Consider the following 21,787-nt stretch of genomic DNA (forward strand, 5'->3'; position numbering starts at 1 on the left):
TCATGGGGGATTGGAATGCTAAAGTAGGAAGCCAAAATATAACCAGAATAACAGGCAAGTTTGGCCTTGGAGTACAAAATGAAGCAGGGCACAGGCTGATAGAATTTTGTCAAGAGAATACGATGGTCATAGCAAACACTCTTTTCCAACAACCCAAGAGACGGCTTTACACATGGACATCACCAGATGGTCAACACAGAAATCAGATCGACTATATGCTCTGCAGCCAAAGATGGAGAAGCTCTATACAGTCAGTAAAAACAAGACCAGGAGCTGACTGTGGCTCAGACCATGAGCTGTTGCAAAGTTTAGGCTTAAATTAAAGAAAGTAGGGAAAAGCGCTAGGCCAGTCAGGTATGAATTAAATCGTATCCCTGTTGAATATACAGTAGAGGTGACAAATAGATTTAAGGAATTAGATCTGATAGACAGAGTACCTGAAGAACTATGGACAGAGGTTCACAACATTGTACAAGAGGTAGCAACCAAAACCATCCCAAAGAAAAAGAAATGCAAGAAAGCAAAATGGCTGTCTGAGGAAGCTTTGCAAATAGCTGAGGAAAGGAGGGAAGCGAAAGGCAAGGGAGAAAAAGAAAGATATGCCCAATTAAATGCAGAATTCCAAAGAATAGCTAGAAGAGATAAGAATGCCTTCTTAAATGAACAATGCAAAGAAATAGAAGAAAACAATAGAATAGGGAGGACCAGAGATCTTTTCAAGAAAATTGGAGAGATGAAAGGAACGTTTCATGCAAAAATGGGCATGATAAAGGACCAAAACGGCAGGGACCTAACAGGCAGAAGAGATTAAGAAGAGGTGGCAAAATTACACAGAAGAACTATACAAGAATGAGCTTAACGTCCCTGATAATCACAATGAGGTGGTCACTGACCTCATGCTAACTTTACTAGCATGAGAAATGAGTGCAATGGTGCGATAGTTTGAACATTCTTTGGCATTGCCTTTTTTGGAATTGGAATGTAAACTGATCTTTTCCAATCCTGTGGCCACTGTTGAGTTTTCCAAATTTTCTGGCAAATTGAGTGTAGCACTTTTACTGCATCGTCTTTTAAGATTTTGAATAGCTCAGCTGGAATACTGTCTCCTCCACTAGCTTTGTTGTTGCTCAGCTTTCCTAAGGCCCACTTCACTTCACATTCTAGGATGTCTGGTTCGAGGTCAGTGACCACCTCATCGTGGTTATCAGGGACGTTAAGCTCATTCTTGTATAGTTCTTCTGTGTAATTTTTCCACCTCTTCTTATCACTTCTGCCTCTGTTAGGTACCTGCCATTTTGGTCCTTTTATCGTGCCCATTTTTGCATGAAACGTTCCCTTCATCTCTCCAATTTTCTTGAAGAGATCTCTGGTCCTCCCTATTCTATTGTTTTCTTCTATTTCTTTGCACTGTTCATTTAAGAAGGCATTCTTATCTCTTCTAGCTATTCTCTGGAATTCTGCATTCAATTGGGCGTATCTTTTTCTCCCTTGCCTTTCGCTTCCCTCCTTTCCTCAGCTATTTGCAAAGCTTCCTCAGACAGCCATTTTGCTTTCTTGCATTTCTTTTCCTTTGGGATGGTTTTAGTTGCTACCTCTTGTACAATGTTGCGAACCTCTGTCCATAGTTCTTCAGGTACTCTGTCTATCAGATCTAATTCCTTAAATCTATTTGTCACCTCTATTGTATATTCAACAGGGATATATTTAATTCATACCTGAGTGGCCTAGTGCTTTTCCCTACTTTCTTCAGTTTAAGCCTAAACTTTGCAACAAGAAGCTCATGGTCTGAGCCACAGTCAGCTCCTGGTCTTGTTTTTACTGACTGTATAGAGCTTCTCCATCTTTGGCTGCAGAGCACATAGTCAATCTGATTTCTGTGTTGACCGTCTGGTGATGGATGTCCATGTGTAGAGCCGTCTCTTGGGTTGTTGGAAAAGAGTGTTTGCTATGACCATCATATTCTCTTGACAAAATTCTATCAGTCTGTGCCCTGCTTCATTTTGTACTCCAAGGCCAAACTTGCCTGTTATTCTGGTTATCTTTTGGTTTCCTACTTTAGCATTCCAATCCCCCATTATGATAAGGACATCATTTTTTGGTGTTAGTTCTATAAGGTGCTGTAGGGCTTCATAGAACCGGTCAATTTCATCCTCTTCAGCACTGGTGGTTGGGGCATAGACGTGGACTACTGTGATATTGAATGGTTTGCCTTGGATTCGAACTGAAATCATTCTGTCATTTGGGGGATTGTATCCCCGTATTGCTTTTCCTACTCTTTTATTGACTATGAAGGCTACTCCATTTCTTCTGAGGGATTCTTGCCCGCAGTAGTATACCTGATGGTCATCTGAATTAAATTCACCCATTTTAGTTCGTTGATACCTAAGATGTCGATGTTCAGTCTTGTCATCTCTTGTTTGACCACCTCCAGCTTTCCTTGATTCATGGATCTTACATTCCAGGTTCCTATGGAGAAAAAAGCTTTACAGCATCGGACTTTCCTTTCACCACCAGACACAGCCACAGCTGAGCATCCTTTCGGCTTTGGCCCAGTCGCTTCATTCTTTCTGGCACTACTAGTACTAGCCCTCTGCTCTTCCACAGTAGCATATTGAACGCCTTCCAACCTGAGGGGCTCATCTTCCAGCGTCATATCATTTTGCCTTTTGGTACTGTCCATAGGATTTTCATGGCAAAGATACTGGAGTGGGTTGCCATTTCCTTCTCCAGTGGAACAAGTTTTGTCAGAACTCTGCTATGACCTGTCCGTCTTGGGTGGCCCTGCACAGTATAGCTCATAGCTTCATTGAATTACGCAAGCCCCTTCGCCACGACAAGGCAGTAATCCATGAAGGGGGGTTATTCGTTAGCTTCTCTGATTACATGTTACTGTAGTGGCTGGATGTGGGGAGAATGTCTTCCAAACCATGGATCATGGCTCTCAATTTATTTCCAAGATCAAATGTTTCAGATTAGAACCTAAAAGGTTTTACTCTAGCTAAAAACCTGATCCAGAAAGTTGTGTGGTCTCCTAAAAATAATAAATATTGAATAAAATGAGCCATTTTGGTAAACAAATGCACTGTTGCAAAAGTGATCCTGGTGGAAGATCAATGATAAAATCAGTAGAGAGCATATCCCAGGGTCTGAGAGGGGAGGGAATGGCTGCTTTAGCCCCGATAGCCATGGCCTGGTGACAGATATGATAGGATGAGACTTGGTCATCTGCTTGCCACCACAACTCTCTGCGCATATCCATTGGACTCTCTAGAGATGGTTTTAAATGAGCCTATTGATTTAGTTATGCTGGAAATATAAAATGAATGAGAAAGTATGTATTCATATGATATTGATTTGTTTTAGTAATGATTTGTAGATAATCCTCAACTTAAGACCATAATGGGGCCTGCCCATCGCGATTATAAGTCGTGATGGTTCCAAAACAGGATGGTCATGTGACTGACCAGATTTTTCCAACCATTTTTGTGGCAATTGTTAAGTGAATGTTGCAGTCACAAAGTAGGTCCCTTGCAAGGCCAGTAAGTCCAGGACTGTAGGAGATGAACAGGCTGAGCCTGGTGTGTGTGTGTGTGTGTGTGTGTGTGTGTGTGTGTGTGTGTGTGTGTGTGAGAGAGAGAGAGAGAGAGAGAGAGAGAGAGAGAGAGAGAGAGAGAGAAACCCATCATCTGTTTGGCATCTACGCCCCTGTAAAAGACCTGAGTCCAGCCAGACTCTTATCTGGCACCAAATTGCCTTGTCTTTAGTCCTTTAGATTCTTGTGTACAGGTAGCATACAATAAACATATAGTACATTTGAACTCTATCCTGGTTCCTGATTTCTCATCCCTGACAAGGACCACCCGTATAGCAGTGCTGGAAAGTTTGTGAAAGTTTTTGAATTTTCCATCTTTCTGTATAAATATAATTTTAAATGTGATCCTAAAACTACATATAGAGAACTAATTAAACAAGCCAAAAACATATTTTGCTCAAGAAATGAACAAGTAAAATGCTTTTGCCTCATTTGTTTAATTGGATTCTGTTTATCTAGTTTAAGATGTGTGGCGAACAGACCATGTCATGTGTTAGGTCATATTTAAGCAGAAAAAAATGAAAATTCAAAAGGATCTCTGCAAACTTTTAACCACATCTGTATTCTGATTTACTGTCTATAACAGAGGTCCCCAACCCCCAGGCTGTTGACCAGTACTGGTTTGCTGCACACCAGAAACCCAGCTGCGCAAATGAGCAAAGCCCCATCTGTGCACACACGGGATGCAGGCAGCGCATGAAACCATGCCCCATCTGGTCCATGGAAAAATCTCTCTCCATGGAACCAGTCCCTGGTGTCCAAAAGTCTATAAGGTTGTTAATATGGTGATACTAAGATAATTCGGTTTAGATATATACCGGTAAATGTACTTTTGAACTGTGTACCCCAGATTTGGAATTTACCCCTATGGATTTATCCAACTTGGAGCAAGTGAAGCAGATCATTGTTCTCTGTTGGAAAAACGGAGCTCAGATGGTTTCTGTTTATAAGCTGGTTCTTTATTAAATGTAGGAAATTATTTTGTCTAGTCAATGTTTACTTTCTTTACAATTAGTCTTAATTCTAAGTAACGTAGTGTGGTTTTTACTTTCTTATGTTTTATTTTTTATATTATTAGTTAACTGGTATATCATGCCATCTGATGGTGTCCACACTCTGTGTGGCTTGTGGGTTGCTATTGTGCCATTTTTCTGCTATGCCAGAAAAAACATTTTTAGATTTTTCAAGTTTTTGAGCTGAGGTCCTGATACTGAAGAACATATAAAACTCATGTTCATATGTTGGATGTAGTTTGTTCCCTTTGATCTGAGGACTCTGAACAAAAGAATCTCCTTAGCGTACGTATCTTGTCTGTACATCTTCTATCTTCTGAGGCTGGAGAATTTAAAATTTATCCTACATAAAATGCAACAGCATTGCATTTTATTAATAAGATGTTGTTTTAATAAAAAGGGTTAACATATATCTGTTTGCCTTCCTTAGTTTATTGGTAAGCTAACAAATATATCTCTCATACCAACATCCTGAATTTGGGATTTTTTGTCAAATTAACCGTAAGTACAATAGATTAGTGATTAATAGTGAAAGTAAGAGCTGTGCAGAAAACAGAAAAGGGGGTTTGTTTCAACTTAAAAACAAAACATCCTGCCTAGGATATTCTATTGAAACATTTTGGTTGCCTGTGTGCAGCACCACACTTTCAGGCATTCCATGTTTGGTCAAAGACAGCTCCAAACATTTTGATGTGACAGCCATGAAAAAGTCTCTTGCTCCCCCTCCCCCGCTTTTGCCACAGGATCCCGATGATAGGCAGGGGGCCCACCTACAAAGAGAGCTTTGAATGCAAGGGTGTCCCTCTGCCTTTGTGGAGATGCTGTGCCTCAGGGGTCCCCAGCCCCCAGTCCGTGGACCGGTAGCAACAACCAGTCCACACAAACAAGCAAAGCCCTATCCGTGGATGCAGGCAGCACACAAAACCAGGCCCCCTCTGGTCAGCGGAAAAACCTCTTTCCACGTGCCCAAAAGGTTGGGAGCCTCTGCTGTTTGCTAACGAGCTTTTTTTCTTTCCAAAGGAACCCAGACACCACCTTCTGACAACGCATTCCCTGCAAGTCAGTTAATTCCTCCATGAAGGACAGGAGAGCAGACAATATATTTCAGACCTTCCAAAAACACAACTGTGATTTCTTTAAAAATATTTTACGGAAAGTTGTGTAAATCTTCTCAACCTAACATTGAAGGCAGCCAAGAAGATGGGCTGTTTCCTTCCTTCTTCTCTAGTATTTTAACACAAACTCTCTTTTTCCCTGGCTGGTAGCACATACAGTCTCAGCGCACAGAAATAAAATACTAATAATAAATTACACACATCATCTGCCCAGCAAAATGACTCATTGTTTTTCTTAAAATACTAAGAACTTGAATGGCGGCAAGCAACTCGAACCGACAAATTCAATCATGCATTGTTGCACTGTGCACATTGACTGAACTGGTAGCATGGACATCCCCCCCCCCAAGCTGGCCAACAAAGAATCATATGGCACTTTAAAATGCACTCTGAAATTCCAGAAACAAAAGGGGGGAATGAGTGAAGATGTAGAGTATCATAGTCATAAACCCACCAACCCAGAAGAAATACCTTTCTACTTTCTCAGCTGCATTCGAAGAAAGAAAAAAACTTATAAAAGTTACCAGTATGGTGTGATTTGTGCAGGGGGAGTGGGGGCTGTTGTATTTCTCTCTTGCTAAACACGGGGAGATCTGGAAGAAAATTCAGAAGAGGTCCAGCAGTTGAAAGAAGCAATCCCAGCTTCCCAGGCACCTTCTCTGAAACAGAGCGGAGCCCTGAAATAATTCCACTCAAAATAGCCCTCTTGCCTTTCATCGCTGAGCAAGACTCACAAAAGTGTGTGTTTGTTTTGAGCAGGTGTGCATCTTGCAAAGCTGCTTAAATTAATGTCTTCCTAAAATTTCAGAATTGCAGGAGCCTTGTTCCTTTTTTTTGGAGTGCAGTATTTAATCAAGCACACTGTGTCTCTGGCTCTCTAGGAAGCAGAAGCCTTTGCCCTCTATCACCAAGCGCTGGACCTTCAGAAACATGACCTCTTTGAGGAGTCAGCCAAGGCCTACCACGAACTGCTGGAGACTCGGCTGTTGCGCGAAGTGAGTGAAGCAGGGACGTCCCTCTTGCTTCAGCTTGATGCGGGGGTGGGGGGAAGCTTCTTGCTGTCTTTGCTGCCCGTGAAGATCTCTTAGTGCAGCAGTCCCCAACTTTCCGACTTGGTGGCCCGGCAGGGGGAGAGAGGGATGGTTCTGTGAGAGTGGCAGACGCTCACGCTGCTCCATTTGTGCAAGTGGCAGGTGCACACATCCCCTGATCGCACAAATGGAGCTGCAAGTGTCCGCCGCTTGTGCAAGTGGAGCTTGGTTCTGGATGCATCTTCAAGCTAAAACTACTTCAGTGATTCCCTACATGGGAAGGTCAGAGAAAGTTGTCTTTTGGAGTATTTTTCTTCCTAGGCTAATCTCGAATTTGCTGTTGATTTTTTTTTAACATAAGCCAAGACCACATGGCTTCTTTTACCCAAAGGGACTGTGTGTTTATGAGAGAGAGAGAGAGAGAGAGAGAGAGAGAGAGAGAGAGAGAGAGAGAGAGATATGCTTACAGTTTCCACAATTTCCATGAGCAGGAAGGGGTCAGTCAGCAACACATTAATCTGCTGCTTCTTCCCTGGGGATCCCTTGTTTTATATCTTGGATTCAGGGAGCAACCATGAAAGGTCATTTGGTGATCATTTAAGTCATCATTACAGACAAAACATTTTCCTCTACTTCCAATTTTCAGGCAGTTGCATCTGGAGATGAGAGAGAGGGGTTGAAGCATCCAGGCTTGATGCTGAAGTATTCAACCTACAAGAACCTGGCCCAGCTGGCTGCCCAACGAGACAACATCGAGACGGCTATGGAGTTCTACCTGGAGGTAGGCCGTTCTCCTTCTCCCCTCCATTCCGCACGGGCTGACGCTGGAGCAGAAGATGACTTGGGGGGATCTCACCTGCTGCAATGGCTTCAGCCTTCCAGGGTTCTTTGCTTGGGTCCCACTCCTTTGTGTAAGGCCTGTTGTAGTTGCCCCCCCCCCTCCGTTTTGGGTTTTTTTTTTTCATTTTTGTCTACAGTGTTTGTCTCAAGCATAGATATTCTGCTGACATTGCTTTTTGACATGGAAGTCTTTTCCATCCGTGTGAAGTTTTTATACCAAAGTAGTTCTTGTTCCATGTGTTGTTTATTTCAATTATTATTGAGTAAGAGAGGTTTAGTGGATCAGTAGCTTAAAGACACTGGAGATGGTCTTTGTTTGTACATTAGTCCCCTGGCTAATGTAACATCTAACTGAATGAATGAATGAATGAATGAATGATAAGACAGATATGATTCTGCACTTTGAAATGTTGCTTTTCTTCTTGGTGGTGGGGACAGGTGTGATACCTCTGGAGAGGATGGAGGAACAATTTTCAGCTTTCCTCTGGGAAGGTTAGAGTGGGTCAGTGCACTGAACAGAGGCCTGGAACACTTACTTTAGTTTCCGTCCCTCTACAAAAGGACAGCTGAAGCTACCCAGCAAAATTAACCCTTTGCCGTGAACTGGGCGATCCTGGGCTGCCATCTGCTCAGTGCCCTAGACCCTTGGGGGGCAAGCAGTGGGCAGCTTCCAGCTTCTGATAGTCCAGTTTACCTGAGAAACCTCGTCTGCTCTGTTTCCCAGGCTGTGATGCTTGACTCCACGGATGTCAACCTATGGTATAAAATTGGCCACGTGGCTCTCCGGCTTACTCGCCTACCCCTGGCCCGGCATGCTTTCGAAGAAGGGCTTGCCTGCAATCCGGATCACTGGCCTTGCTTAGATAACCTCATCACCGTCCTCTACACCCTCAGCGACTACACAAGTAGGTCCTTTCTGCTTTTCTTAACTTAGAATCCCCTCCAGTGTTGGAGTCAAACAGTCTTGGAAACTGCAAGTTGGGTGAGGGTTGATTAGGACTAGTACATAGCAGCCATGCGGGCCTCCCAGTTATGAAACGATGGTGTTTTGTTTTTAAACTTTTTTATATACTAATTCCACAGTTAGATGAGGCTCATGCAGAAGATGCTTGTGTTATTTCTTTATTTTTTCTGCTATTGCCACCTCAGTCTCAAGGAAATCTAGGCTGCTTACAAAGACAACCATCATAAACATCTTGTTCAAATTTGCAAGTGTTGAAAAATGTGACTTAAAACTGTCACAGTGTCCCTGCGGTCACATGATCAACATTGAGATGCTTGGCAACCATCATGTATTTACGACCATTTTTCATTATTTGGGGCCTTCCCAAGGGGTTTCCAAGGGGAAAAGCTGAATTTACTTAATAATTACAAGGGGAAAGCTTGTACAATTGAGCATGACTCAATGAAAGTATTCCTCAGCGATGCATGTTCTGATCCCAACTGTGGTTGTAAGTCAAGGATCAGGAGGGTTACCGTGTTTGGGTCTCAACAATATGAACAAGCTTATTTTGTAACTTCTGTAAAGAGCTAGCACAAAGCAATCTAGAATGCATTAACAGATGTCCTCTTTCTTTGTTGATGTCCTCAGCATGCTTATATTTTATTTGCAAAGCACTGGAAAGAGATAACTGTTACAGCAAAGGACTTGTTATTAAGGAGAAGATCTTTGAGGAACAGCCATGCCTCAGAAAGGACTCCTTAAGGATGTTTCTGAAAGGGTAAATGACTTTTTTATTTTCACCTGTAGTGTTACGCTGGAAGTCCTCACAAGTTACCATTGTGGGACTGGCAAACAGCGTGGCTGGTTTGGTTGAGGAGGTGTTTATAGCAGCTTTCTAGAACCTTGCAGATTGGCGTCTGGTGTGTTCTGTTCTATAGAGGATTAAATTTGTGCTCAAGATTGCAATATTTATCCTGTCTGTATTCAGAAATAGATTGGGTGTGAATTTGCAAATAAATCATGTACAGGTAAAGAAAGGCTAGTGGTTACTTCAGAAATTTGATATTAAGGAAAGTATTTGGTAGGTAAATAAGCAACTTTTATTGATTCAGAAACCAGTAGCTTTATGTTTAATTATACATCTCTAATTCATTCACATGTGTCTCATCAAATTCATTAATCTGTTTCATGCTGTATTTTATTTCAAGATAATGATTCGATTAATATAATACAATTAAAATAATCCAGGCATTGTACATGGCCTAGTAAATTGAACATCTGCAAGGTTTTGCTTGGGTCTTCTACAAATTTCAACTAGAAAGGAATAAATTCTGTTCTCCTTGGAGAATTTGTGAAGTGGATGGTTAACTTTTTTCTTTCTTTCCGTTAGCCAGAGCAGAGCAGTAGACATGGGTTGTGTTTTCAGAAGCCTAATTTATGGAAGAAAGACATCATTGGCTAAGTAGGCAGCAAATTGAATGCAAATCTCCAATCCCCAACTTGTGCTGTGACCTCCGTTCTCACACCAAAGACATGTAGTTATGAATGTGAACGGTGTATTAGAATAGAGTAGAGTAGAGTAGAATAGAGCAGAGCAGAGCTGGAAGGGACTTGGAGGTCTTGTAGTCCAGCCTCCTACTCAAGCAGAAGAACCTATACCATCTCAGGTGATTGTCCAGTCTCCTCTTAAAAATCTCCATTGATGGAGCGCCCACGATTTCTGCCTCCTTTTCCTGGACCACAGCAGTGGTGGAGAGGGTCAGGATAAATGTTGTTTCAAGCTGTTTATAGAATAACAGAATCACCCAACACTGGACATTTTAAAGAAAAGTTTAGCTTTTGTGAAGTGTAGCAGCAATGAAGGGCTGGCCACACCAGCACAAGGGCAAAAGATTGGCAGTGATGCAAGTCACCATTTTTTTGGCCCCTGCTCAGTACCAATGTCAGATAGAGATTGTGACTACCAGGCTGGTTTGCACCTGTAAACCGTTGCCTAAAGCTGATTCTTCTATACAGCCACCTAAACTAATGCCAGTGGGGTTGGTTGATGCTCGAACTGCAGCAAAACTAACTAACATGTTGAAATCTTGATTCTTTTTCAGTGACTTGTCAGTGTGTGATGTGCCTGTGAGTGCATCAGAAACACAGACAATCCTGGAGGAAGCCCTGGAGCTGCGCAGGAAAAGGCAGGCTTTGATAGCACAGAAGACTGAGCCAGATCTCAAGCTTGCCCAGCCCATCTCTCTGTTCACGTATGTTTCTGCTCAGTGTCAGCTTATTACAGAGATACAAGGTTTTGATAACAAGCCGGGCGGAATGCTATTTCCTCCTAGCACTTCCCCAATCAGTTCTTAAAATTAGCGCTTCATAGTCATCCTAGCAGAATGAGAGGGAGTTTGTTCCAAACAGATTTTGAAGGCCCAGGTGAACTTCAGAATCTCAACAGTTAGTCCTTCTTTTCTCCACAGCACTTTTCCAATACAGAAAGTACGAAACCTGCACCTACGTACGGCAATGTGCCCTTGCACGTAGATATATTGATATGGGTGGATACATACCCTAAAATTACCAAATAGGACAGCCAAAGAATTTACCCTTTTTAGCCAGATGTGCTTGTCCACTGCAGGATTTTAACTGCTATCAGAAAATTAGCAATGGACTCTGCCAAACTGTTGTTCCTGCGAAAACATTAAATATCAAGCCAAAGTTCCTCCTGGGGACTTAACTAATAAATTATTAATCATGAGATAATCCAAGAATTTTGGATTAACAAATTAAAAGAAAACCATTTTTATTTTATTAATTGCAAATGACCATTTTAAGGTGAGCAATGCATCATGCGTGGCGTAAAAGGTGAGAATGATTCTGTTTCAGGATTCCATCTGGGTCGATCATCAAGACCAGGGGCTTTGCCTTCCAGGCTTTCGTGCTGGATCCCCCATCCTCGGGGAACTTCTGTCTATCAGAGTGTGGGCTGTTCTGCATTGGTAGCAACAGCACTTAGACCAGACGTGTCAAACACATCCGGCCCAGGGACCTGCTCTGAAAAGAGCGAAGGACTGGCCCGCTGCACCTGGACAAGCCAAAAGGAGCGAGAGCGAGGTAGGAAGTTTATTCTTTGGAGAGAGAATAAAAAACCTTTTTGCCTTCCTACCTCGCTCTCCCTCCTTCTGGCTTGTCTCTCTGGAAAAGAGAAACTAAAATTTTCTTCCCCCAGTCAATCTCCTCTTCCCCTTTAGAAATCCCTCCCCAAGAGCCCCACCCTGCCCCCAGCCTCCGCGGAGGCCTCTGGAGCTCCCGATCTCTGCTGAATCCTCAGAGATCTGGCAAAGCCTCCCAGCCAATTCCCCTCTCCGCTACACTTCCTTCCTTCCTTCCTTCTCTCCTTCTCTTCTTTCCTTCCTCAATGCTCAGGAAGGGGTGATGGGAGGGGAAGAGATTGCCAGCGCTGCCATGTTGCTGCTGGTCTTGCTATCCTGTGTGGGGGTCTGTGCCAATGAAAGCGATGCCTTGTGGCTGCAAGAGTGGAGGTGCTAGTGGGGTTGGCGCTGATCTGCAACTTGATTGCATCCATCAAAGCCAGAATACACTCAGCCTTAAATCCACAGGGTAACCCCACCCCACCCCCTGGGTGTGCACACAAGTAGAGTCTGGCATCCCTGCTGGCTGTCTTGCCCTGCAGGCTGACTTCAGCCAGGATGCCAGCACTGGCCATCTCCTGTGCACACACCTGGGGGCCAGGACAGAGGTGGCGGGGCAGCTCCTTGCTGGTTCCAGTCGATCTTAGGCTGAGTGTCTTCTGGCTTTGATGGATGCAACCAGGTTGTAGATCAGCACCCCCCACCAGCAGCTCCAGCCTTGCAGTCACGAAGCATCCCTTTCAACGGGACCGCCCCCACCCACCCACATATATAGGAATGGCCAGCAGCAGCATATTAGTGCTGGCAATCCCTCCCTCTCCCATCACCCCTTCCCGAGTGCAGGGGGAAGGAAAGAAGAGAAGGCAAAGAAAGGATGGGAGGGAAAAAGGGAGAGAGGAAGGAATGGAGAGTGGGAGGGAAGAAGGAAGGAACAGAGGAAGGAAGGAATGGAGGGTGGGAAGGAAGAAGGAAAGAACAGAGGATGGAAGGGAGGGAGGGACCATGTCCCGGCACTCGCCCCAGTCCCACCCTCCTCTGCTGGAGACCCTCAGATCTGCCCCAGACCTACCCAGGAACCCCTGAAGCAAGTGATATCGAGCTGGCCACGCCCACCCAGTAGGCCATGCCCATCCTAGCCACACCCACCCAGTAGGCCACACCCACATAGCCACACTCACCCCCCCCCCCGAGGGCAACCACAATGCTGATGTGGCCCTCGTCTTCTAAGTACTTCATAGACTGGTGGTAAATCAGCAGTCCTGTGCACTGACAAAGGGCCTGTTTCCCAGGCTGTTTTTGTGCCTGCTCGTCCAACAATCACGCAAAGTATTAGTATCGCTTTATAAAACCTTAGTAAGACCACACCTGGAGTACTGCAGGCAATTTTGGCCACCATATCACAAAAAAGATGTTGAGAGTTTGGAAAAAATTCAGAGGAGCAACTAAGATAATCAAAGGCCTGGAGACTAAAACATACAAAGAACAGCTGCAGGACTTGCATCTGGCTAGTCTAAAGAAAAGAAGAAACAGGGGAGACATGGTAGCAGTATTCCAGTATTTGAGGGGTTACCACCAAGAAGAGGGGGTCACATTATTCTCCAAAGCACCAGAGGGCAGGACAAGAAACAACGGTTGGAAACTGAGGAGAAACTTCCTAACAGCGAGGACAATTAACCAGTGGAACAGCTTACCTCCAGAAATTGTGGGCGCTCCACACTGGAGATTTTTAAGAAGAGGCTAGACAGTCACTTGTCTGAGATGGTATAGATCCTCCTGCTTGAGCAGGGGGCTGGACTAGAAGACCTCCAAGGTCCCTTCCAGCGCTGTTCTATTCTTAGTAGCTGCAGAATTGAATGTGTGTCCTTGTTCATTGCAATGTGAGGCTACCAATGAGTTCGAATCTCCTCGTCTGACTGCTCGCTTGTGTTTTGGCAATCTGGTGGTTAACCTCCCTGTCTGTCCTATATAGTCACGGGCAATCCACGCAGAGAATTGAGTAGATTACATTGGAAGTATCTCCCATCTCCAAGCGATCTTTATCATGCATAATTTGTTCTCGTATGGTAGTCTCTGGACGGTGGATGATGCCCACTTGCAGATCTCGAAAGCTGCATTCTACAGCTTCCGAAAGGTTTTTGATGTCTGGCAAAGTGTGCCATGTGGTTTGGTCTTGCACCTTGTTTCTTCCCTTCTCTCCCCACCATGTTGTCTGGACATCCTGTGACAAATGATTGTGGGTACCCATTATGTTTGAATACTTCATGTAGGCTCCTGCTCTGCAGCTGTTTGGCTTGCTGGGTACTGCAGTGGGTTCTCACCCTGCCATATAGTGTTCTGATGCAACTCTTTGTGTGTAACAGTGGAGGGTTGCTGTTGAAATTCAGAATGTGTGGAATATTGGTGGCCTTGCAATAAACTGTGGTTTCTAGGCCTTCTGTCCTCTTGTCTGTTGTCAAATACATCTAAAAATGGTAATTGCCTAGCTGTTTCCTCTATTGTGAACTGTATGTTGGGGAAGATGGAGTTCAGTATGGTATGAAAGTCTTTTAAGTGCATTTGTCTTGATGATGACAAATGTGTCATCCAGGTAGTGGCACCAGAATTTAGGTGGTGTAAGGACCCGCCTCCGTTTCTCTACCAAGAAAGCAGAACTCTTGAAACTGGCATCATTTGAAAAGGAACAGGTACAGAAAGCAGGAAAGCTAGGCAGGATTTGAGGGCTTCCCGCCCAAATCAGTAGGTTAAACCTGCAAAACAATAATCCTACCCCAGCTGTCCATCCGGTCAGTTCAAACAGGCCAATCCACAGGGGATGACGGTTGCTGGAAAGCAGCCAACAAAGTTGTTAGGTCTTCTCCAATTCCTCCCTGTGCGCTGAGATAAGGCAGATGGCCCCGAGGCATTCCTTTCGCACCCCGTAGAGGATACATCAAAGCAGATGGAGGAAAAGGAGAATGGCAGAACACGAATAACCTAAGCCCAGAGAACTGCATGAGTAATAATAATTGAGGGTTCTGACAAGTGTGTAGTTCTGAAATACACGGTGTTCAAGTCCACACAGTACTGTTTCTGCAGTGATTCCTGATATTGGGGATCCCATGGGTGTCTCTTTTATTTGTTCACACATTTCACTTTTGAATGTGAAGAAAGTGCATTGAGTAGCTTCATGATTTGTCATCGTGACAGACCCAGATTGGATCCTGCAACATTATCCCGGGACACACATATTTGCCTTCATTCATGCTTTTGTTTCCCTGTTTTCCATGCAGGTGGAAAACTCTAGGAGAGAGTCTGATGGCCACTTACCTGCACCTCACAACTTGTGAGCTGCCTCGTCCAAGCTTGGGCAAGCGAATTGATCTCTTGGAGTACCAAGATCTGAACCAGCACCTGGAGAGCCATGCAGATTCAGCCCCCGTCAGTGTTCTTCACCCCAGCCCTGTCAGTTCCAACCCACTGGTGCCTTTGACTGAACCCCTTGTCACGTACACACCACTGACTCCCAACTTCCCCAGTTTGACTGTACTGGAATCGGTAAACTCTGCAGGTGAGGAAGATCTTTGCAAGAGGCATCACATGAATGAGAAGTCCTTCCTCTTGCTGAATAGGCTGTCCTTCACTGAATAATACATTGCTAATCTCAATGTACACATGTTGTACTTTGAAAATAAAGGTTTATTATTACAATAAGCTGCAGAAGAAAAAAGTTGGCCACTTAGTCTTGACCTTCACCTGGATGCAGTTAGGGTAGTATTTTATTATTTATTTTATTTTATTTTATTATTTTTATTTTATTGTTTTATTTTATTTTATTATTTTATTTTTATTTATTTTATTTTATTTTATAAAATTTATATGGCTGCCAACTCAATCATAGTGACTCTGGATGGCTTACGGAAGCAAAACCCCAAGTACAAAACCCAGTGCGCCCCCAACAATTCATAACAAGTTTATATAAGTTGTAGTAGCAGAAAGCTTGCAAATAAACCAGACTGTTACAGACTGATTGTTGGACATTAATCGTGGGGGAATTATCATATACACAAAAATGAGTGTGTGTGTGTGTGTGTGTGTATGTATGTGTATAAAATCCCAGCTGCCAACTCTAGCTAGTGTTGACTTTCATGCACCTCGAGTTTTTCCCAAGAACCCAGGACAGCGATGGCGAGCCTTGGACCCATGTTTGCAGGGCCCAGTCAGACATACTTGACCACACAGAAACATTGACATTGTCAATAAAAAAGTCAGGGAAAATAATTCGATAGAGGCTGCTTGTTAATCCAAAACTCCTTGGCTCTTCTCAGGTGATCCTTCTGTGGGTGACAAATCTAAGAAAGGGTTAAAACGGAAGAAAATCACAGAAGAGAGTGGTGAAACAGCAAAGAGGAGATCAGCTCGAGTCAGGAACACCAAGTGTAAAAAAGAAGAAAAAGTTGATTTCCAGGAGCTGCTAGTAAAATTCCTTCCTTCTCGGTACGCGTCCCCATTCCTGAATGTGTGCTGGTTCTGGGGAAAAGGCCAGGGGTGGGTGGGTGTTTCATCTTGAGGGGGCTTCTGAGGGGAGGGCAGAGCCACGCAGCCGGGGATCAGACTGCCTGGCTACCTTGGCCCTGCCTCCGGGTCCTCCAGTTTGCTGCTTCAGTGCTTTTCTGGTGTGCTTTCAGCCTGAGGAAGCTGGATCTGGAAGAAGAAGGCCCGTTCAACCACTATGAGATCCAAAGCACAGCAAAGGAAGAGAACTCCCAGCCCCTGGGCTCCCATCGGATCTCCCTTGAGCTGACAGTCTGCATGGAATCTGGTAGGATTTTTTTTCTGGCTCATCTTGTTCTGTAGATGGGATCCCTGTAAAGAATGATCTCTTACTTGGTTTTCTTAAACATTAGCTTCATCTGTTGATTCATTCATTCCCTGAAAATCAACTTGTGATGCACTCACACCCAGGAGGGGGCGATTTTTCTTCCAGAGAAGCAGGATGTTCATAAATTCCTCTTGGCTAATTTGAACAACGGAGGCATCCTTGAACTGATGATGAGATACCTGAAAGTCATCAGCCAGAAGTTTCTGGTCAAGTGGCCACCAGGCTTGCCTGAGGTTGTCCTGAATATCTACAACAACTGGAGAAAGCACAGCAGCAGCCTTCCCAACCCACTATTAAGGGACTGCCGCAATCAACACATCAGGGTAGGGATTAACTTCGAATGATATCTCTCTCTCTCTCTCTCTCTCTCTCTCTCTCTCTCTCTCTCTCTCTCTCTCTCTCACACACACACACACACACACACACACACACACACACACACACACGCTGCTCTCTGAGCATTTCTACCTGCAGTTGCGTAACCCAGGATTTAGCAGGCTCTGCAACAAGCTCCCTTTTGCCTGTCAGCTCCCAGAGCAAAGGAAGAGGGAACGGGGGCTCCATGGGCACCGTGCAGCACAGTGTCTGCTCTATTTAAACCAATCTGCACAGCGTTGTGTGTACAGAAGAAGTAGGAGAGATCAGAAAAGTCAGGTGGTTTTATGAGTTTCTACAGCCGAGGAAGCTCTGCCTCTTCAGGCTTTCAGCCACCAGAAAGAAACCGGCCTCTGAATTCCATTCATTTCCTTCGAGAAGGACAGCTCTGTGGTCAGTTTCACATCCAGCTTTATTGGAGAAGCCAGTCGCAGTCATAGGATGGAACCCAAGTCCAAAATGTTTTGTTCTAAACACAGCTCCATTGGATGGTGTGGTCTCTGCCCGGGAGAACATGGGAATTAGCCTCACCAACTCAGGAACTCAGAGAATCGCACGCCTTGATTAAGAAATATGTTTTAGTAGCCTCTGCAGACAGCCAGGTTAAACTGAACTGAAAAACTGGCTTAGAAGCCCCACCGGATGCTCTGTTCCTTTTCAGTGAGGAGCAGCCAGGCCCCCTTCTGCCTTCTAAGCAACGAAAGTCCACGTCTTCTCTACATGCAGGCATGGCAGATGCGTGCATGTAGAGAAAAGAATAGACAAAAATCAACCCTGAGCACCCAGATTGTCCAGCACCCCTTTCTTTCTGTCATGCTTTGCCAATATTTCAGGAAATGATGCTGATGAGTCTGTCCTGCATGGAATTGCAGCTGGATCAATGGTTGCTGGCCAAAGGGAAGAGCTCCATGGGTGAGTGAGGGCTGGAAATTCAGCAGACGCTTTTAGGGGCAGGGTATCTTTGCTTACCAGCCGGCTGGATCTCTAGGCTGGCTTTGGAGGAGAGCTGGGCAACGCTTTGCATGCCTGGCCGAAATGAGTCCCCAGGCTCACAAGAATGGGAGCAGACAAGGGGGCTGCTGCCATTGGCCATCCAGACCCTTGCAAGGGGCTGCCCAGGAGTCTGCCTGCAGAAGTGGGCTTCCTTTGCGTTCCCACTTCAAGGTGCTAATCAAGGGAAATGCTTCTTCCAGTATCCCCCAGGAATGGTCCCTCAGCCAGCTCGGCGAGTGGCAGATTTGGCCCAGACTTTCCAGGCACCCACTTCTTGGGGGATCTGCTGCAGCTCTCATTCGCTTCTTCCCAGCGGGACCTCTTTGAGGAGAGTTGGTTGCAGTTTGCCGTCCGAGTGTATTGGCTGAAAGCTCGGTTTCTGGCTCTGCAGGTTTGTATTTTGCTGCAGCCAAAGGGTCTTGATGCTCAATTTATATTCCTTGCAAGACAAGTTTAGAAAGGGTGTTTGCTCCTGATCAGAGCAAATGTGTGTTATGTAAACATCCCTTAAGATGGAACCAGGATGTGGCCCTTGAGGTACGTGCTTGATGAATGCCCCGCTTGGCCTGTGGGGTTGATGATGGAACTGGATGAAGAGGGAGCTGAAAGCCACGTTGCTCCTGCAGGGTGAAATGGAGCAGGCCCTGGAAAACTACGACGTCTGCACAGAGATGCTTCAGCATTCTGCCGCCATGGAAGCTGTGCCTGACAGCGACAAGAGGGTGGTGATCAGGTTGCCCAACCTCCATGTTGACTCTGTGGTTTCTTTGGAAGAGGTAACGTCATCTGGTGGAATTTTTTGTCATCTTGTTTGCTCCAAGCCATGCTTATCACCTCCCCTTCGCAGCTGGTTTCACACCAGGTTTTTTGAACTCTGGAACATTGAGACTTATCTTGCCATAAGGGTCTCCTCTGAAACCTCCGCACTTGCATTTGAGTCGGCATTTTGCGGTTTGGTGGGTCCTGGTTTTATCCAATATTAAAAGCATTATCTCTATGTTGGAGACAATGCTTGATTCAAATACTCTATTTATGGTTCTAGTTTTAAGAAAAAAGGAGTGGTTTTTAAAAATGAAATAAAACGCTGCTCTTAGAATGTCTTTCCACCTCAGCTGTCGGTCATCTTTCCACTGTGCATTCTCTGGAGTTCCTCGGACGTAAGGGAAAGAGGGAACAGGAGTTCTCTGTATGTCGTGGTTGACTTTCCGTAGTAGAATAAACACCACTAAAAGACTGATTGTGAGCCAGCCTGCTGTGGGGCTCCAGCCACTGTCTTGTTTGGTCATTGGGGTAAGGGGTTGTTTTTAACCCCAAGTAGACATTAGATTGGAGTGTGACCCAGCCAGTGTTTAATTTTTGCAGATTGATAAGAATCTGAAGTCCCTGGAAAGATGCCAGTCTTTGGAGGAGCTCCAGCGCTTGTATGAGGCTGGGGACTACAGGGCTGTGGTTCAGCTGCTCCGCCCCACATTGTGCCTCAGTGGGGACAGCAGGACGGGGCACTTGGAGTTTGTCATCTCCATTCCAGAGAGGCCAGCTCAACTTCTCTTGCTACAGGTGAGCTTGATTTTTTTTCTTTCAGGTTAATTGGTGTAAATTAGCCTAAAAATATGAGGAAGAATTAGCCTAAAGATATGAGGAAGAATTGCTGAAGAAAGACAAACGTGGCCTCACAGCATTAATGCCGTTTCACTCCTTTTGTAGAGTGTAGTGAATTTAATGTCTGCCAGGATATCAGATTATAATAATTGGCAGAGAAGATACAGCTAGAATAGTCAAGCTGGAAAAGGCCCATAAATTAAAATTATACAGTGAGGAGAAAAAATATTTTGATCCCCTGCTGATTTTCTACATTTGCCCACTGACAAAGAAATGATCAGTCTGTAATTTTAATGGTAGGTTTATTTTAACAGTGAGAGACAGAATAACAACAAAGAAATCCAGAAAATGCATTTCAAAAAAGTTATAAACTGATTTGCATTTTAATGAGTGAAATAAGTATTTGACCCCTTTGCAAAACATGACTTAGTACTTGGTGGCAAAATCTTTGTTGGCAATCACAGAGGTCAGACATTTCTTGTAGTTGGCCACCAGATTTGTACACATTTCAGGCGGGATTTGTTTGCAGATCCTCTCCAAGTCATTAAGGTTTTGAGGCTGATGTTTGGTAGCTTGAACCTTCAGCTCCCTCCACAGATTTTCTATGTGATTAAGTTCTGGAGATTGGCTAAGCCACTCCAGGACCTACCAATCCTTTGTTGCTTTGGCCGTGTCTTTTGGGTCATTGTCATGCTGGAATACCTATCTACGACCCATTTTCAATGCCCTGGCTGAGGGAAGGTGGTTCTCACCCACGATTTGACAGTACATCCATCGTCCCTTTGATGTGGTGAAATTATTCTGTCCTCTTAGCGAAAAACACCCCCAAAGCATAATGTTTCCACCTCCATGTTTGACGGTGGGGATGGTGTTCTTGGGGTCATAGGCAGCATTCCTCCTCCTCCAAACACAGCAAGTTGATGCCAAAGAGCTCGATTTTGGTCTGACCACAACACCTTCACTCAGTTCTCCTCTGAATCATTCAGGTGTTCATTGGCAAACTTCAGACAGGCCTGAACATGTGCTTTCTTGAGTAGGGGGACCTTGCAGGCGCTGCAGGATTTCAGTCCTTTATGGCGTAGTGTGTTACCAATTGTTTTCTTGGAGACTCTGGTCCCAGCTGCTTTGAGATCATTGGCAAGATCATTCCTTGTAGTTCTGGGCTGATTTCTCATCGTACTCATGATCATTGAAACTCCACAAGGTAAGATCTTGCACAGAACCCCAGACCGAGGAAGATTGACAGTTATTTTGTGTTTCTTCCATTTGTGAATAATCGCACCAACTGTTGTCACCTTCTCACCAAGATGCTTGGCGATAGTCTTGTAGCCCATTCCAGCCTTGTGTAGGTCTACAATCTTGTCTCTGACATCCTTGGACAGCTCTTTGGTCTTGGCCATGGTGGAGAGTTTAGAGTCTGATTGATTGATTGCTTCTGTGGACAGGTGTCTTTTATACAGGTAATGAGCTGAGATTAGGAGCACTCCCTTTAAGAGATCACTCCTAATCTCAGCTCATTACCTGTATAAAAGACACCTGGGAGCCAGAAGTCTTGCTGATTGATAGGGGATCAAATACTTATTTCACTCATTAAAATGCAAATTGGTATATAAAATGCAACAAATAACAGGGTTTAATAAAAAATATTAAGCCTTTTGTATAAACAATGAAGACTTATTCAAAAATAATTATATATCTGGAAAAAATTCATAACATGGGAAAATTATTTTTTTATGGTAAGGAAGAATATCTGTATTAAGAAGGAATATGTTATCATGGATTATAGCAGTGGTGGCACTCAGAGCCCTCTCCGTGGGCACGTTCACCATCGCCTCAGCCCCGCCTCCCCCTGCAGCCCCCTCCTCATCGGCAGCCCCCCCCAGAGAGTCACTCCTGAGCGCAGCCTGCACGGAGCAGGGCAGCCAAGGACATGGCAGCCAGGCAGCGGAGACAAGACTGCCCTCACACACTGCGGCATGCAGTTGATGCTGCAGGGTGCGGGCAGAGAGTCTAGCTGCCATGGTGCTGGGCAATCTGTGCAATCTGTGGCGGGCTGTGGAGGCAGTGGGTGGCCCTGCGGGTGAGCAGAGCAGGGGGCGGAGCGGGCTGAGGGGCAGCGTGGGGGTGCAAGGTGGAGGCGGGGGCAGGTTTTGGGCACTCGGTCTCTAAAATGTTCGCCATCACTGTATTATAGTTTCATTTCAAATGATCCCAAGAGGAATCAAAGAAAGGTCATTCACTCTCCATGGAATGGTCAGAAACTGCCAGAAGTTTCTTTTCAGCATCCT

At 44.7% G+C, this 21,787-nt stretch overlaps 1 protein-coding gene across 2 annotated transcripts in view; it reads left to right on the forward strand.

Annotated features, from left to right (window-relative positions):
* CABIN1 (calcineurin binding protein 1) overlaps positions 1–21,787 on the forward strand; it is an 85,091-nt gene that overhangs the window by 2,675 nt on the left and 60,629 nt on the right. For both annotated transcript variants that reach the window (XM_081338637.1, XM_081338638.1), the window contains exons 3-15: positions 6,602–6,715; positions 7,398–7,532; positions 8,316–8,496; positions 9,183–9,312; positions 10,637–10,786; positions 14,944–15,221; positions 15,979–16,147; positions 16,339–16,472; positions 16,638–16,855; positions 17,741–17,819; positions 18,101–18,291; positions 18,527–18,676; positions 19,263–19,457. In XM_081338637.1, the coding sequence (XP_081194763.1) occupies positions 6,602–6,715; positions 7,398–7,532; positions 8,316–8,496; positions 9,183–9,312; positions 10,637–10,786; positions 14,944–15,221; positions 15,979–16,147; positions 16,339–16,472; positions 16,638–16,855; positions 17,741–17,819; positions 18,101–18,291; positions 18,527–18,676; positions 19,263–19,457 (2,124 nt within the window). The remainder of the gene's footprint in view (positions 1–6,601; positions 6,716–7,397; positions 7,533–8,315; positions 8,497–9,182; positions 9,313–10,636; positions 10,787–14,943; positions 15,222–15,978; positions 16,148–16,338; positions 16,473–16,637; positions 16,856–17,740; positions 17,820–18,100; positions 18,292–18,526; positions 18,677–19,262; positions 19,458–21,787) is intronic.

This window comes from Vipera berus (genome assembly GCF_964194415.1).
Source record: "Vipera berus genome assembly, chromosome: 14".
Lineage (NCBI taxonomy): Eukaryota > Metazoa > Chordata > Lepidosauria > Squamata > Viperidae > Vipera > Vipera berus.